General features: G+C 31.8%; 1 protein-coding gene across 1 annotated transcript in view; it reads right to left on the bottom strand.

The window, feature by feature from the left end:
* Positions 1-16668, bottom strand: part of LOC139522674 (E3 ubiquitin-protein ligase RNF213-like) — a 194954-nt gene extending 178286 nt beyond the window's left edge. Inside the window, exons 1-14 of the mRNA XM_071316142.1 lie at positions 16554-16668; positions 15146-15338; positions 14136-14367; positions 13117-13269; positions 11926-12356; positions 11303-11471; positions 10285-10412; positions 9279-9476; positions 8342-8464; positions 6962-7082; positions 4513-4751; positions 4092-4174; positions 1398-1531; positions 627-719 (exon numbers count right to left, since the gene is read on the bottom strand). Of these exons, the coding sequence (XP_071172243.1) occupies positions 627-719; positions 1398-1531; positions 4092-4174; positions 4513-4751; positions 6962-7082; positions 8342-8464; positions 9279-9476; positions 10285-10412; positions 11303-11471; positions 11926-12356; positions 13117-13269; positions 14136-14367; positions 15146-15338; positions 16554-16668 (2412 nt within the window). The remainder of the gene's footprint in view (positions 1-626; positions 720-1397; positions 1532-4091; positions 4175-4512; positions 4752-6961; positions 7083-8341; positions 8465-9278; positions 9477-10284; positions 10413-11302; positions 11472-11925; positions 12357-13116; positions 13270-14135; positions 14368-15145; positions 15339-16553) is intronic.
* Between the last annotated feature and the right edge of the window lie 396 nt (positions 16669-17064).

Genomic DNA, 17064 nt, shown 5'->3' on the forward strand with positions numbered 1-17064 from the left:
TCTTTTGATCATGTACTTTTGGGGGGAGAATGCATTTACAACATAGGTATTAAAATATTCGGCTATGTCCCGTTTCTCTGAGAGAAAATCCAGGAAAAAATGCATGAAATTCATAAGTTGTTGTTGTTCTTTTTAACAGCGATGGGTATATACTTTGGCTTGGGGACCATTAGCAGCCCATGATGGTCAGAACAGTAGTCAGTAGGTTGGTACTGCCATGATTTATAACGAACATTTCTATAACAGTCCGTTTATACTTAAATTGAAGATTTCACCTTCCTCATGCAAATTTGAAATCAGATGAGTGGGACTATTTTGTATGTCTTTATTTTTTGTCATAAAGCTCTTCAGCTTCATCTATTGCTTTCAAATATTAGAATTGGACCGTTCTGAATGAAGTTTATTGAAGAAAAGCGGATGATATTTATAACGTTTTGTTTTCTTTTTATGTAGAACAAATGCGTGTCTGGTTTTCCCAATTCTTAATCCTGGTATCTCTAAGATGTATAAGACTAAAATCCTATCTTTAGCTTATAAATATTTTGTTCATTTTATAACAAATTAAGACTGTATAAAAAAAAATTAAAAACACCCTTTTCCATAAATCATCATTTAAAAGTTCTTACTTTTTGATTTCTCATATAATTTTGAGATGCAGTCAAAATGTCACTCAAAACTCCATCAAGGTTTCGTAATGATGGCAACTCTCTGTTCTTGATCTGTAATTCAAATTTATATGTACATATAGACAATACTTTTGTTAAGTTGATTAGAAAGGAATCAATTTATACTGTATTTTTCTACCTTCTTCTAGCAGCATTGAATTTAGAAACTTTACTGTTCTAGATTATGAGGTTTTGTTAGAGTAACCTCTTTGTACTAAACCTATGATATGATCATATACTGCCGTTGATTTTGCCACTTAAAAGTTTATATCTAATCTTAATTAAACCATATATTCATTTGTTGTTATTTTTTGTTTTGCATTTCCTTATATATTCAATAACATATTTCAAATCATTAAGAGCAACTTTTGATGGCAATCAAATGCCACGTACTGAAGCACAGACGTATCTTGGTTAAAGGAAATATCAGACACTACAGAATATGCAAAACGAATTATCAAAAAACTGGTTATGCATGGTGGACGGTAGTATTCCTTGTTCCATTAGTGCCATCCGTGATTTTGCTGAGTGATATATCACATAAATATTCGGGCACTTGATAATTTGATGATATTTCCAACAAAAGAGATCACTGCAAAAGGGGGATATTTTATAAAAGGAAGTACATGTGTGGTCATAGAAAGACTGTAATGTTGACGCTATTTTTTACAGTTCAAACATTGTGAAAGGCTATTGCCTCAAAGATATAAAAAATAAATGTTCAACACCTACATATCTCAGTACCATCTGGCGTATATACTTTTTCTCTACATCAGCTGTCAATTGTCCGAAATCCCAGACCAATGGAAGCATGCTTTGTGGGAGTGGCTGAACTCGATAAACTAATCTTCTCATTGGAACACGACCTACAAAGATTTCAATGATATATATTTTTATCCTGCAATTGGGCGTCCTACTATACAGATACAGCCCTACAGATATCGCTATGCTGTATCTGTAACTTCTACAGATATCGCTTTAAGGCTCCGCCCACTGCCGGACTGAGTATTGTTTGAACCTGTGTGACCTCAGAATGTGTATTCCAGTTGCATTCCTATCACGATGACAATTATCGATTTCAAACCTTGAATGTGTATGATTGTGTTACAAAATAAACCATGTCAATTTCAGCATGCATGTTTAATGAATGCCAAGTCTGAAGCGTAGGACAACTCGTACACTTCTGTTTCAAATTTGACCATGTTTTGTTATTTGTTTTTACTTTTGAAATTAGTTGTTATGTTGAAGATAATTATTCTCCTTGAGCGATGTATTATTGTTGACCATTCGAGATTATTTTTTGCTAACCCGTCCACAGCGTGATGTGTGATTTTGATTTTACTACGAGGGCCTCAAGGGATTACAAATCGAAAAATAAATTGCTAAATATGTTAGTTTTTGTGTTTTTCAAAACACAAACAATATACAGAATTAATTGCAGGATAAAGACAATAATTGTTTAGTGTCTTTAAATATCAGCCGTATTTGTACTCGGCTCGAAACAGGTGTAATAGCTCGATAAAAGCTCGCATACACCTTGTTTCCTAGTCTCGTACAAATATAGCTGATATTTCAAGACACTAAACAGTTATTGTCTATATATTTTTGAAACAGTAAAACTGTGAATTTTTTACAAAATGGTAACTACATATACAAATAGATAAGATGCGGTTCCCCTTAAATATTATGTTCTGAAGACGAACTATTTCTATATATGATTTTTTTTAAATAGTTGAGCTACATGATTAAAAATGAAAAATGGCATTTTGTTATTATAAAAAATGTCATTTAACTTTTCATTGTTTAAAAAGGACAAAAACTCTTTTTTTTTTAGTTCAAATAGATTACATTGTGGTTTTATTTGCTATATGGAGCTTGACTTTTATCACAAAATAAACCAAAATTAAAATCTGCAGTATCCCATAACACATTAATAATTGAGTGATGGTGCGTTTGTTTGCCTTAGAGGGGAACAGATCGACAATGAATTAATTATTCTCAGATGATATTGGAAAAACAACAATCATGACAATGTAGCTGTGTTAACGAAAATATCTGGAAAAGTTGGTATGATGGTGAAATAGAAGTATCAACAATTACGTGGAAGATCAATGCCGGTGCGAGATGCACTTTCATAACCAAAAAAAACAACAGAAATATTTTGCATGATGCTAGAAACAGGGGATACCAGATTCATCACGGCTAGTGCAGGTGAATTAAAAGCGTCAGAAACCACAGTTATGACATTAACATTTGATGAAATTTGTGTTCAATTTCCAATTATTGTTGGAGGAGTAAGAAATAATTAACTTGGTGAAGATTGTATCAAATCATTTCGATGTCAATGGGATTGTGATTCCTTAACTTTAGAAATAAGTGTTAGAAATATTCCATTTCACGAATAAAATGAATGTGCAAGCTCTAGAAGGATTGTTTAACAGTGACAGTACCAGCTAAGCCGAAATAGTTGGAAGAGTAGGTTATCCGAGGAAAGATAATACAAGTTCTGCAGATGAAAATGCTGTCTTGTCTCCTGATAGAAGTTTCATAACAAATATGGACTATTGCTAACAATATGACTAGTTAATGCATCACAATGTATAGTGAATACCACTCTAGTATAGACACTATATTGTAAAAAGGAATACATACTGATGTGTAACAGTATTAAATTTTAGCAATTCTGTTGAGGTATACAAGATATAGAGGATGATTATTTAGCTGATAACATATTGCCTCAATATATGGAAAAGATGTACCAAAGCGGGTTACAGTATCTGTCAAATAAAGAATCCGATGATTTTAAATGGGTACTGCTGTAAAATTGTAGTGTATTTGCTGATCCTGATTGGTAAGCTGGCCATACATTGTAGGAAATGCATGAAAACAAACTGGAAAAACAGATACCAATCAAGGAATCCCAAGTAGAGTTCCATTATTTAAGAAGAAAATATAAGAAAAACAGATTCAGAAGCTGGAAAAGAAAGGAATTATTGAAAACTCGTGCAGTCCTTGGTCAGCACCAGTTTAAACTTCAGAAAAAGAATCATCGTGGAGACTAAGTGTTGACTATCGAAAGTTTAATGATAGAACAATTGAAAATGCTTATCCGATTCCGAGAAAAGAGGACAATTTAGATGCACTGAACGGCTCAACGTGGTTTTCGTCGTTCGACTTATATATAGCGTATCATCAAATTCCAAACACCTTTTGGAAGATAATATCAATATACTGCCATGCGCTTCGGGTTGTGCACTGCGCTTAAACATTCCAAATGATAATAATATGTGCCTTGCATGTGTTACAATGGCATACAGCAGTATTATACATGGATATATTTGTGATAAGGAAAACGTTTTATGTTAAATTATGGATAAAAACAATAACATTGGAAAATAAGGAAAATATCAAGTACATTAACTTTACCAATTGTATCAGTAGTTTTGTCAGAGGCAACATGATATCCAAGTCCTGCTTGTTCTAATCTCTGAATTAACTCGTCAGAATGTCTGAAATATATCAGATATCACGCACTGAGTAAACTTTTGAATACATATATGGTCAAGGGGTTTAAAATATTTTTTATGATAGATTAAACCAGGTTTTACTGCTTGTCAAACCTTCTATGTGTATTATAGACAACATTGACTCAAAATATGCCTAAAATATTGATTCATACTACGTCGTCAGTTTTTCATTTATAGAAATAATTTCATTGGTATAAAATAAAAAAGGCTGGTGTTTAAAAAGATATCGAATTCAAAATGATCTACAGGTAAGAATTTTAAAAGTAAAATAGTTATTTTTCAAAATATAAGTACAGGAAGAACATTATGGAAGGTCTTACTTTCTATATGGGTTACACGCTGCAACTACTTTCAAACTTTGATTTAATTTCATTGGTTTTCCATTCAAGGACATATCACACATCATTTCTTTAATCACACCAATAGCTTCTGTTGTGTTTGCCTCATCAAAAAATAATACAGTAAACATAGTTGGGTACATGTCTGTATTTCTGCTTGCAATGTCTTCAGCATCTCGAACTTTTCTAATAATGTCCGACGATTTTGTACCGCCATGAACCTACAACATAAATAGATAAAATATTAAATTTGTGCTACATTGTTTTAAAACAGTTTGTAGTGTTGTAGTTATTAATATAATATTTGTTAGACTCGACGTCCGTTACTCAAACGTCCAAAACTGACGTCACATTCTCAAAACAGTTTCCAACAACTTTAACATTTAATCGACGTCCAATGTAGCGTTTTGTATTGTCAAAAACAACGTCCGAACGATTGTAATCTTCTCTTATCGATGTCTAATATTAATAAATATAATAAATTACTTTCATTGGGGTTAGCATATTCAAATACGAAACAAATGATTGTTGGTCAGTTTTGAAGGGTTCTTATTACGTCTCAATTTCCAAACAGTTAAAAGGGTTCCATTGAGAATCAGATTAGCTCAATACGAAATAAGATGTATTGATATTGAGAAAGATCGAATACTATCTGACTAAGCATTATTGTTATTATCGTTTTGGCTGTTTTTAATGCTGCATAAAGAAACGAATTCTTGTCTTATATCTTTTTAAAAATATAAGGACAAAAATGAACAAGAGGCTCTAAAGAGCCTGTGTCGCTCACCTTGGTACATGTGAATTAAACAAAGGAAGCAGACAGTTCATGACAAAATTGTGTTTAGGTGATTGTGATGTGTTTGTTCATCTTACTTTATTGAACATTCTTCCTTCTTACAATTATCTCTATCTATAATGAACTTGTCCGTGTAGTTTCAGTGGAAAATATTAGTAAAAATTTACAAATTTTTAGAAAATTGTTAAAAATTGATTATATAGGACAAAAACTTCTTAGGAGGTCTATTGACCATTTTGGTCATTTTGACTTATTTTTGAGTCTTAAATTGCTGTACATTATTGCTGTTTACAGTTTATCTCTATCTATAATAATATTCAAGATAATAACCCAAAACAGCAAAATTTCCTTAAAATTATCAATTTAGGGGCAGCAACCCAACAATGGGTTGTCTGATTCATCTGAAAATTTCAGGGCAGATAGATCTTGACCTGATTAACAAATTTACTTCTTGTCAGATTTGCTCTAAATTCTTTGGTTTTGGAGTTATCAGCCAAAAACTGCACTTAACCCCTATGTTCTATTTTTAGCCGTAGCGGCCATCTTGGTTGGTTTGCCCGGTCACAAAACACAATTTTATTAACTAGATAGCCTTATAATGATTCTGGCTATATTTGGTAAAATTTGGCCCAGTAGTTTCAGAGGAGAAGATTTTTGTGAAAGTTAACTAAGATTTACGAAAAATGGTTAAAAATTGACTATAAAGGGCAATAACTCCTAAAGGGGTGAACTGACCATTTTGGTCATGTTGACTTATTTGTAAATCTTACTTTGCTGAACATTATTGCTGTTTACAGTTTATCTCCATCTATAATAATATTCAAGATAATAACCATAAACAGTAAAATTTCCTTAAAATTACCAATTTAGGGGCAGCAACCCATATGGGTTGTTTGATTCATCTGAAAATTTCAGGGCAGATAGATCTTGAACTGATAAACAGTTTTACCCAGATCAGATTTGCTCTAAATGCTTTGGTTTTTGAGTTATAAGCCAAAAACTGCATTTTACCCCTATGTTCTATTTTTTAGCCATGGCGGCCATCTTGGTTGGTTGGCCGGGTAAAAAAACACAAATTTTAAACTAGATACATCAATGATGATTGTGGCCAAGTTTGGTTTAATTTGGCTCAGTAGTTTCAGAGAAGAAGATTTTTGTAAAAGTTAACGACGGACGACGGACGACGGACGACGGACGACGGACAACGGACGCCAAGTGATGAGTATAGCTCACTTGGCCCTTCAGGCCCGGTGAGCTAAAAAGGACAATAAGAAAACCAACGACATGTCAATGAAAAATATCTCGGGGTTTGGATCTTTGCTTATTCCTTTTTTTCAACTTTTCTCTCCAAAACATATCCTTTCTCAGATACTGGGTCATGTTCCATTGTTGAAGCTTTCAACGACGTCATTTTTTGTAATTTTGAGCTTTTCAACTTAGAAACGTTTCTTTACATTATAAAATTTTATTGAAAAATATTGAAGCAATACTTATGCCATCTCTTTCGTGTCATGGAATTCAAGATTCGTTTTTAAAATGCTGAACAGTTTATCCCCTACTTAATCATGTTTACCTAGTTAACAGTAAGCTTCCGTATTGATGCAAAAGGACTGATATGCAAATTATTACTCTTACCTTCATGAGGATCATATTTTCTACATCAACACCGGGAGGTTGTTGCAAGGAGCACATAAATTTTACAAGTCGAGTTTTTCCACATCCTGTTTCTCCCATGATTATTACTGGTATACCGCATCTATAATTTCATTCAGCAAAAAAACAAACATCATACAGTATGTTTTCTTAATAATGCACCGGGCGTCAAAGATTTATAGGTTTTTGTTTGTCTTTTTAGAAATATATCTTTTTTGTATAAGAAGCTTAATTAAGAAAGATATTTATGTTTTGATCACAATATTAAAAAAATTGAATTTTTAACAACTTAAAACTTCATACAAAAACGGGTGTTTCATGTCGTTAGATACTTGTGTTTAATTTATAACAATCTCATCATAGGGCTAAATGAAGGGGCAATAATTTATCTATATTCAAATCCCACTACTAGAAAAGAAAAAAAAGTAACTATGAGAATCATGCATTAAATGAGGAAGATACAGGGTGTGTCCAAAAGGTAAGAGTTTGTTGCTGCACTTACTAATAAAATTGATAAAATTGAAAATCATTCATAGATGATTTACATGTGCAAGTCTACGCGAGATGAAAATACAGTTAAATCCTTCTGATTTTTCTCGGACCCAATGTTTAACGTTGATTCTGCTAAAGGGTAAAGTATTATATGCTGCCAAGTCTAGTAGGAAATGAAACATTAAATTCTGAAGCATCGTTGGGGATATGGTACTTATCTCTGAACGTAAAATATCTATTGTAACATCATCTTTTTCATTCGATCAACCTTAAAGGCAGAACATACTAATTTGTGTATTGTTTATTTGTTCTCGTCTTGAAAATAAACGCAATAATTGCCACTGATTACTAAAGATGCAACTATCAATCAATAAAAAAAATATTTTCAAAGCTTTTCCTAAATCAGGAATATAGATAAGTACGTATTAAATAAGCATAAACAGAACCTTTATCGATTCACTATATACACATTTCGATAAACAAAATATAATACAAATATGGAAGAGCGAATCAAACTTTAATGGTCTAAAGTATAACCAAATCCACGCAAGGAAACAAAGCTTTGCATGAGAGAGATCTTTTCTTTCATTTTTAATTAATTTCCAAAACTTTATAATACAAAATGTTAATCAAACAATATCCTTGTCAATACTACAAAATTAGGTACTGGGTTCATGTGACCATCGGGGACTATCAGTCCACCAGAAGAGGTATAGAGCAAGTGATAGTAATAATGCAAACAGAATTGATGTCTATGCACCATATGCGCCATCGATCAATTAATGTCATATCAGTGATGATTGAGGCTAAAACCAATTTGAATATCTAAATCTGATAATGATTCATAGGTGTACAACGCAACAAACTTACCTGAACCTCATGTATATTGCAAGGATCTTTTTCACGTTGTCCGTAGTCAACTCGTATGTTTCATCTGGATCATGCGCTGTCTCTAGTCCCAAAACTTTACAAAGTTTTGCAATTTTTTCTGACCTGATAAAAGTTTAATGATTTGTTTCACAAGCATCTTAACGTAAGATTTAAGGTTAAGTGCATTGAGAAGCAAGAAACATAAACAAAATGTAAATCTTATCGGAATAATTGACATTATTTCAGATTTTCCCTCGTAACATTGATTTTACAATAGAATAAAACAGATTCTAATTCTCCATAAAGCAACAGCAAATAATGTCATTTTAAGCGTGATAAACTACAAAACAGACGAATGTATTGCAAATAAATGCTCTGAACCGCTTCTTAGGTCATGTACATTTCTTAATGAATCAGATTGACTAGAATACTTTTAAATAAACCTGAGGATAATATAAGTTATATGGTTCGCTACTGACCCCCTACGGATCCATAGAGGGTTGGTAAAATTCATAGCGGGTTAAACCGGCGGTCAAATCCCCTATTGATTTTATTCGCCCTCTATGGTCCGTAGGGGGGCAGTAGTTAACAGTATATCGAATTCATCGCACGCTCGGCTTTTACTGCTGTGCCATGTTGAAAAATAAACAATAAAACACAACAACATTAATAGATGACGTCACCATTAACGCGTCATGAAATTTACTAACCCCCTTCGGTCTCATAATTGGTCACCACATGACGGCGTTACTCCAATGACAATGTGATAAATGACCCGCGTTGCGATAATGCAGTTAACTTGCATTACAAGAAAACTTTTTTTTAAACAGGTGTTTAAGAAATGTGTAACCTTTTTCATAGTTTATATCAGCATATTTCTGTGATATTTACAAAGTACTGATATAAATGTATACTATTGTTTTTACTTTAATATTACCTTTTTAAATTATCAAAGTTTTCAGCTAAATTGACATCATTTTTTTCTAGTGCATCAAACAATTCAGGAGTCATGATTTGTTGCTCTAACACTTTTCTGGTTTGGTGATCTATCAAGTTCCCGGATCGTCGTTCGATGTTAAATCCTAAAAATGTCATACTGTGATGATCCGGATTAAAAAACAGGTATGGATGGGGACTGAAAAATAAAACTTCTATTTAAATCTATAAGCTTTTGTTGGTTCCATATTAAAAATTAAATAGTGCTTCATTAACATTCAGACATTATTGAAACACATTTGAAATATGAATGAATTAATAATACAACTTCAATCTATATAAAGTCTTTCTCATACATTGTATTGTTTTTCAAAAGCATTTTCTTGGTGAACTAATTGCTTCATCTGGTCTTTCTTAGTTTATGTTTAGCCAATCAGAACAAAACAACATACGCTTTAATCGAGCTATGCAATTAGTAACCTTTTTTTCGTAGGACCCAGAGGTATGCGAGGCGAGCAATGATAATACATGTAATTTGCACTTCTGAGGAGGTAATATCAGAGTCTTTCCTCAGCTCTGAATTTTTCAGAATGTATCTATATTTTAGGTCTTACACTTCTTCAACATATTTTAGGTATTATACTTCTTCAGCATAGTTAGTATATTTTTGACTGAGCATCAAAGAAGAGACATTATCTGTTTTGCTATTTGATTTTGCCATGTGATTATAGACTTTCCGAACTGATTTGTGTGATTTAACTTTTTCCTTTCATGTCATTACTACGTTACATCATTTCAGAAATTATCTTTTGTTAAAGAAACACATATTTCTATCTTGTGCACCTAATTGTTTGCCCTATTCAATCGTCTATGTTGCTCTATGTTCATTTAATTCTTTTGTAAGGAGGGGTTGTTTTAAATTCTTTGGTGTGGTCTTCATCATAATGTGTTTGAGTTTTCCTGATTATTACATTTTTTTGTTGTTATGAATTATAGATCAGTATCACCTTGTCTCCCATGTTCGTCTCATTTGATACTGTTGTATGATGTCGATATCATTTTCATTCTTTTGATGAAGCTGCAACATCTGAATTGGTGTCTCTTCACTGACTACCAAAGATCTGGTTGCAAAATCCTGTAAAAAAAAAATAATATCTAAGACAATGCAAGTTTCTGACAATTTCTCAACGAGCAGCCGTACTCCAAATACTGTACCTTGAACATTTCAGTACAATAAACAATACACGATAACAATAATTTGCATCGAAAGATTAATTGTGATAGACCAATAGGACACAAGAGTATCAGTATAACAACATTTCAAAATGGAAACTCTTATGTACTGATTAGTTTATCCAAGTTTTGCAAGAACAACAACACAAATCTTCAAGCGCTGTTTATCGTATGAATGTGAATGTAAAATGTCAGTCTTATTGAACATACAACAGTAAGCTTGTTAGAAAAGCATATTAAAAGACAAAGGTGGCAAATATAAATCTTAAAACATACCCTCGGTTACGAACGCCCTCGTCAATTGATGGCCCGTTATCACATATATGTGTCAATAATGACGACAGATATATTCCTATTTTTGTAACAATTGCAGAGTCCGTTCTTTCAGGTTTTCCTCTTGAAATCTTGTTATTAATTGTAACAACTATATTTCAAAAAAATACCACATATGGAACATGAGATCGACAGTGCTTTTTGGGTCTTTGCGCCTAGTAGATATTAACAACCACTAGCTGAGTTTGATGCCTATTTTCGCTGAACTAACACACGGTTTGTTTTGGGGCCAACCGAAGCCCGCCTCGGGGTGCGGTATTTTTTCACTGAGTTGAAGTCATTTTAGTAGCATTGTGTTGTCGTTTGTTCTTTGGTCGGGTTGTTGTCTCTTAAACTCATTTCCAGGTTCCATTCTCATTTTTATAAAGTATATACAGATATACATTAATGTCAACACTATAGAATTCGAGCAAAAATAATTAACAATATGAGATAACAATGAACATTGTGATAACTTACCCTAGACATTTGCAAAAGACAGGTAAGAACAAAATCAGAAAACCCTGGTAAATCTTCCTGTGCTGCTGTACCACAAAAGGCTGAAGCCTCAAAATCTTCCAATTGTCTGTTGAGAAAGCTTACAAAATGGTATACCTCTGACCATGATGGATCTTTAATACCACAATGACTAAAAAACAGTTTCAAAATTATATTCATATAGTGAATAAATAAACTAAAAATCAACATAGAAAATATGATCTGAATACTCAAGTGCAGAATTATCAGTGGTACTAGTAATAATCAACCTTTGGTTATTTAATTAACAATCATTTGTGTTTGTACCAATCAATGAAGAGTAATTGGGGTACATAATATATTTCTAATTCCTAAATTGATAATACGTAAAATTTGATAAGTTAAAAAAAAATACAGGAGCAATCTATTCGCAGAAAATGTGACAGTAATTACTATGCATAGTTTTGTATTGAAACATTGTTATTTACTGTTTGATGTTAATATGAACACAACAATGGTTTGTTAAATTCAGATAAATTTCCAATCAATTCAGTTTTTGTTTTATTTTCTCTCATTTTTCGATAAAGCCAGACAGGAGCTTTACATTACTTCAAAAAAAAAACTACCTTAGTAATGTTTCTAAACAGTTCGTATTGTCATCTACATGGTTAATGACTGTTTTCACTGGGACACTGGAGAAGGTAGAGTTTTCTGGTTTCATAATTGTCTCATATGTCTCTAATCTTCTTCGATATCTAGATGAATGTAGACCAACCCGATCAGTTTCTGTTTCGATTTTTCTCGCACGTCCCTTTACCCCTGTGAAGGAGGCTTCATTGGCTGGCTTTGGACTGGTCATCAATTTCCTGAGATATCTATATGGTCTCTGGATTGTTTGACTACTAAATATTTGTGAATCAAACAGTATATCATGTTCAGTCAATTCATCTTCCTTGTTTTGAGGGTTTAATATTATATCCAAACATTCTCTCGGTGACCTACATGTCACAGATGGCAAAATGTCTAAGCAGCTATGGATATATTTCAGTTGTCCTCCCTGAAAGAAGTACTGAAAACCATTGTATAGCCTTCATGGAATTGATATTACTACAATCCCGTCTTCTTTACAAAATGATCTATTCTGAATCTTACAAAATTTATAAATTCCATTAGCAACACAATAAGCTTTTGTTGTTTTCAGGGTTTTGTTGCTCAGTCTTAGTTTTTGTTAAAGTGTTTTCGAAACTGGTGATTAGCGTTTTGTTTATTCGTATATTTGCAAAGGTGTTGGCATTTTTGCTTCGACTTTAGTATTTAACGTCTCATTAAAAGTTTTTTTTAAATTCAATTCAATGTGTGAGTTTGGTTTAAAAAGATTAGCAATTTAACACAATTTGTAAACCAATGATTAAAGGATTAATGGAGGCACACATGCACATGCTTAAAATAAGGGTTTATCTGCTTTATATATCAACGAGGTTTGATATAAGTTTGTTTTTTTTAAATTCAGCTATACATCAATACACAATAGGAATTTCAATCTATAACATAACATAAATTGTCAATGGAAAGATCTCTCAATGTTATATTTGTTATTCTCATCGGATTTTGTCTAATGTTAAGTTCGTGTCTATGTGTTTTACATTTTAATGTTGTATTTCTGTTGTGTCGTTGTTCTCCTCTTATATTTAACGAGTTTCCCTCAATTTTAGTTTGTAACCCAGATTTGTTTTTTGTCTATCGATTTATGAGTTTTGAACAGCGGTATACTATTGTTGCCTTTATCTTTCAAATCGTGAAATAAATAAACAAACAACCTTTCTGTGTAAAGCGTTATCCATATCTAAGAGTGGCATAGCTTCAATTATGTAATAGTCCATATCAGACCTTCTCCAATTATATCCTGAACTGTGACGATGACATCCCAATACCAATAGCTGGAACAGGAAAGTGTCAACGCCTTCTTGCACCTAAATAATAATCATATACAATTAAAAATGAAATTATATGTATTATCTATGTTAACTTCTTGAGGCATATCTTAGTTTCAAACGCTGAATTTTTCTCATTCATAAAATCCTGTCTGTAAAATAAATATCCTAGATAAACGTGTGTGTCCTTAATGACATTCGTTTGATGTGTTTTATCATTTGATTTTACCATTTGATTATGGACTTACCGTTTCGAATTTTCCTACGAGTTTAGTATTTTTGAGATTTTACTTTAGTCTTCATCTTCGTTACTTGGACTTTTTTTTAATTATACGAAAGTTACTGTGGAGTCATTTTTTTATATACGAAACCTGCATCGGAGTTCATATTTTAATCATGGTGTGCGGTGATGAGAACAGCTCACGTTGTATACTATCTTTCATCTTACAGTTCAAATTTATAACTGAAATGTTCTAATAGATTTATGTCTAAATGAAAAAGAAAACGAACATATTTTAGTAGCAAATCAAAATCAATGATTTATAGAAGAGAAAACGTTTTTGCAGGGAGGAACAATCATAAGGCCAACCTTAGTGTCACATAGCAAAGAGTAATGTAAAATCACAAAAATAATGAACTCAGAGAAAATTTATTCGGGAAGTCCATAATCACATGGCAATATCAAATAACAAAACACATCAATAACGAATGAACAAGAACTGTCATATTCCTGACTTGGTGCAGGCATTTTCAAATGTAGAAAATGTAGGACACTAGTTGTCACTTGCGATTTTTTTCAATATAGCCTGTTGTCTCATTGGCAATCAATCCATCTTCTTTTTATATGTAACCAAAAGTTATTTTCAGTTAACACTAAATAAGAAATAAAGTAAATATTAAGATACCTCATGGGAAATATCTATATGAAATATTCTCAGACTTTGCTTCTTTTTAGATAATGTTTCCTTTTTCAAAACCTCCATGATTTCATCACTGTTCAAGATCTTGTGGTGTACAGGAATGCTTATGCTTTTAACCTCACCACCGACCATCTGTGACAAACCTTCAATCATTCGGTCTTTAAATAACGTTTTACCTACTCCTGCTCTCCATGATTTCACAACGCGCACACTGCATCTATAAAATTAGTATATAATCTATCAAATTTAATTATGCTATTTAGGCGTGTGTTATATAATGAATATTTTAAAGGCTAACAGAAAAACGCAAATCTATCAAATCACTGATGAACATATATTGTGCTGATGAGCATTATTTGCTAAAAGTAAAAAAATAATTGAAATTATATCACGCTCTCAAACGAATGTATGCAACGCGGTAGCCTTTTGTTGAGCCATGTTCGTTGGAAAGGCAAACTACACAGCATCATTACATATTTTCAAAACTAAATATATTCTCAATAAACTTGTTGATTATGGTAGATCTCTTTTTAAGCTTTTTGTTAAGATTTGCGCAATGGACTTTATTTGAAAATATTTTTTTGCATAACTATGGAATTTAGTCTTCCATTTCAGCACATTTTTATTTGTCTTTCCGTTATATCTTTTTTTTTATCCAAACATTTTAGAATAAAGCGTTTTCTGCGCTGCATACAAAATGTTCTCCGGAAAACACTTCTAACCCCAATAATACTACATCATTACAGAATCTGCTTTCCCGTCCGTAGCATCTGACATTAACCCAAGTTTTTGGTGTTGTTTGTGTTGATAAGTCTTTACTTTTCTATGTTGTGTATTTTTATTCGTCTGTTTTCTTTTACTTTTTTAGCCAAGGCGTTGTCAGTTTATTTTCGATCTATGAGTTTGACTGTCCCTCTGGTATATTTTACCCCTTTTTGACGAAATGAAGCTATAATTTTTTAATTGATAATTCGACACAACATGTTGATTCATACCTATCAAAATCAACTGCACATGCAGGTGTTCTTTTACTTTCTGACTCTACTTGAAACTTAGTAAAAAGGTATGTTCTTATCAAACCAACATCTGTATACAATGCCGGTCTATGATATTTATCAAGAGCAGCAACTATCCTCGACTTGTATTCGTTTTCACTACTACATATAACCACTAGTCTGTACTGTATATCTAACAAAGAAAAGGTCAGAGTAAATAATAGCGTTGAGAGAAAATAATTAACGTTATACATGTCATCTTATAATGCAATTTTATTTCACTCAGAGTTGTATCCGTTAACCATCAAATTGAATGTTTCGTAGATCAAAATGGCATATTTGTTAATACATGTATACATATTTATTACATGTTATAGACTGTGTATCAAGTAATGCAAAGACACTTTTAGATTTAGACTGTTCGTGTTAGTCATTTGGCTGTTGTCTCATTTACGTATATCTCTTAATAATTATAATAATAATAATAATAATGATAATAATAATAATAATAATAATAATAATAATAATAATAATAATAATAATAATAATAATAATAATAATAATAATAATAATAATAATAATAATAATAATAATAATAATAATAATAATATCTTTATTTAGAGAGAGTAACTCATTTGGATTACACCAATTTTCAATTAGACTCTCTTAATACAATAATAATTACATTAAAAATAAACAATTCATCAATAATAATGATAAATGATAATTATATACAATTTAAAGTACAATAAACAATTATGATAGAGCATACAGTACAAATATGATGGTAAAGTTAAAAGTACATAGATTTGTATTTATGTTTAAATTCAGATACTGTATTTGATTTCTTTTTTGAATTAGGAAGAGCATTCCACACTTTTGGTCCAGTGTACGAGAAACTAGACTTATACAACTGTGTATTTGGTTTTGGAATAATAAAATATCAGAGAATGAAAATCTTGTATTATATTTTTGATTTGCAGAAGCTGATACAATAAGACTGGACATATATTTTGGAGCTAAGCCATGTTTTGCCTTATACATTAGTAATGATTTGTGGTATATTATTCTTTGCATGATTGGCACAGTGTTGCATTCGTGAAATAATTCTCTTGAAGGTTTGGTGTAATCATGCTTGTCTAAAAAAAAATTCTTGCTGCCCTTTTTTGCAGTTTTAGTAAACTATCTAATAGAAAGTTATTACAGTTTCCCCATATTGAACAACAATAATCTAAGTGAGATAAAACGTAAGCGTTATAGTACATTTGTCTAGCTTTGTGATTTAAATATTTCTTTATCCTTTTTAGTAAAGCTAAAGAAGAGTTAACTTTTTTGATTATGTAATCGATATGAGGAGACCAAGATAGAGATGCATCAATAAAAACACCTAGAACCTTTTCACATGTACTTTCTATAATTTGTTGTCCATTTAAAGTAAGATTAATGTTTTCATTTGATGTAACGGAAAGCTTTTGTTTAGATCCAATGCATAAAGCTTTTGTTTTAGATACATTTACAGCCATTTTATTGTCATCACACCAGCGTAAAATATCTTGTAACACCGTATTAATTTTTTGACTGATGCAATTTTTGTTTTGTCCAATGACTGATATGGTGCTATCATCAGCAAATAAATCGGTGTTATGATTAGGATTAGACAAAGGAAGATCTTTAATAAAAATTAAAACAAACACCGGTCCTAATACGGATCCTTGAGGTACACCCGTTTTTTTTTGTTTTTGTACGTCTGATAACACCCCCGTATAACCCCGATACAAATGAATCCGGACGTTGACGCGTTCGAAGCGATAATCAGGACAACATTTGGGATGACAATAATTTTGAATGCCTCTCTAGAACTTATTTAAGTATATATAAATATGTTGATGAGCATTTTAGTTTATTTATTCAATTTTATA

This window comes from Mytilus edulis, chromosome 5 (genome assembly GCF_963676685.1).
Source record: "Mytilus edulis chromosome 5, xbMytEdul2.2, whole genome shotgun sequence".
Classification (NCBI taxonomy): Eukaryota; Metazoa; Mollusca; class Bivalvia; order Mytilida; family Mytilidae; genus Mytilus; species Mytilus edulis.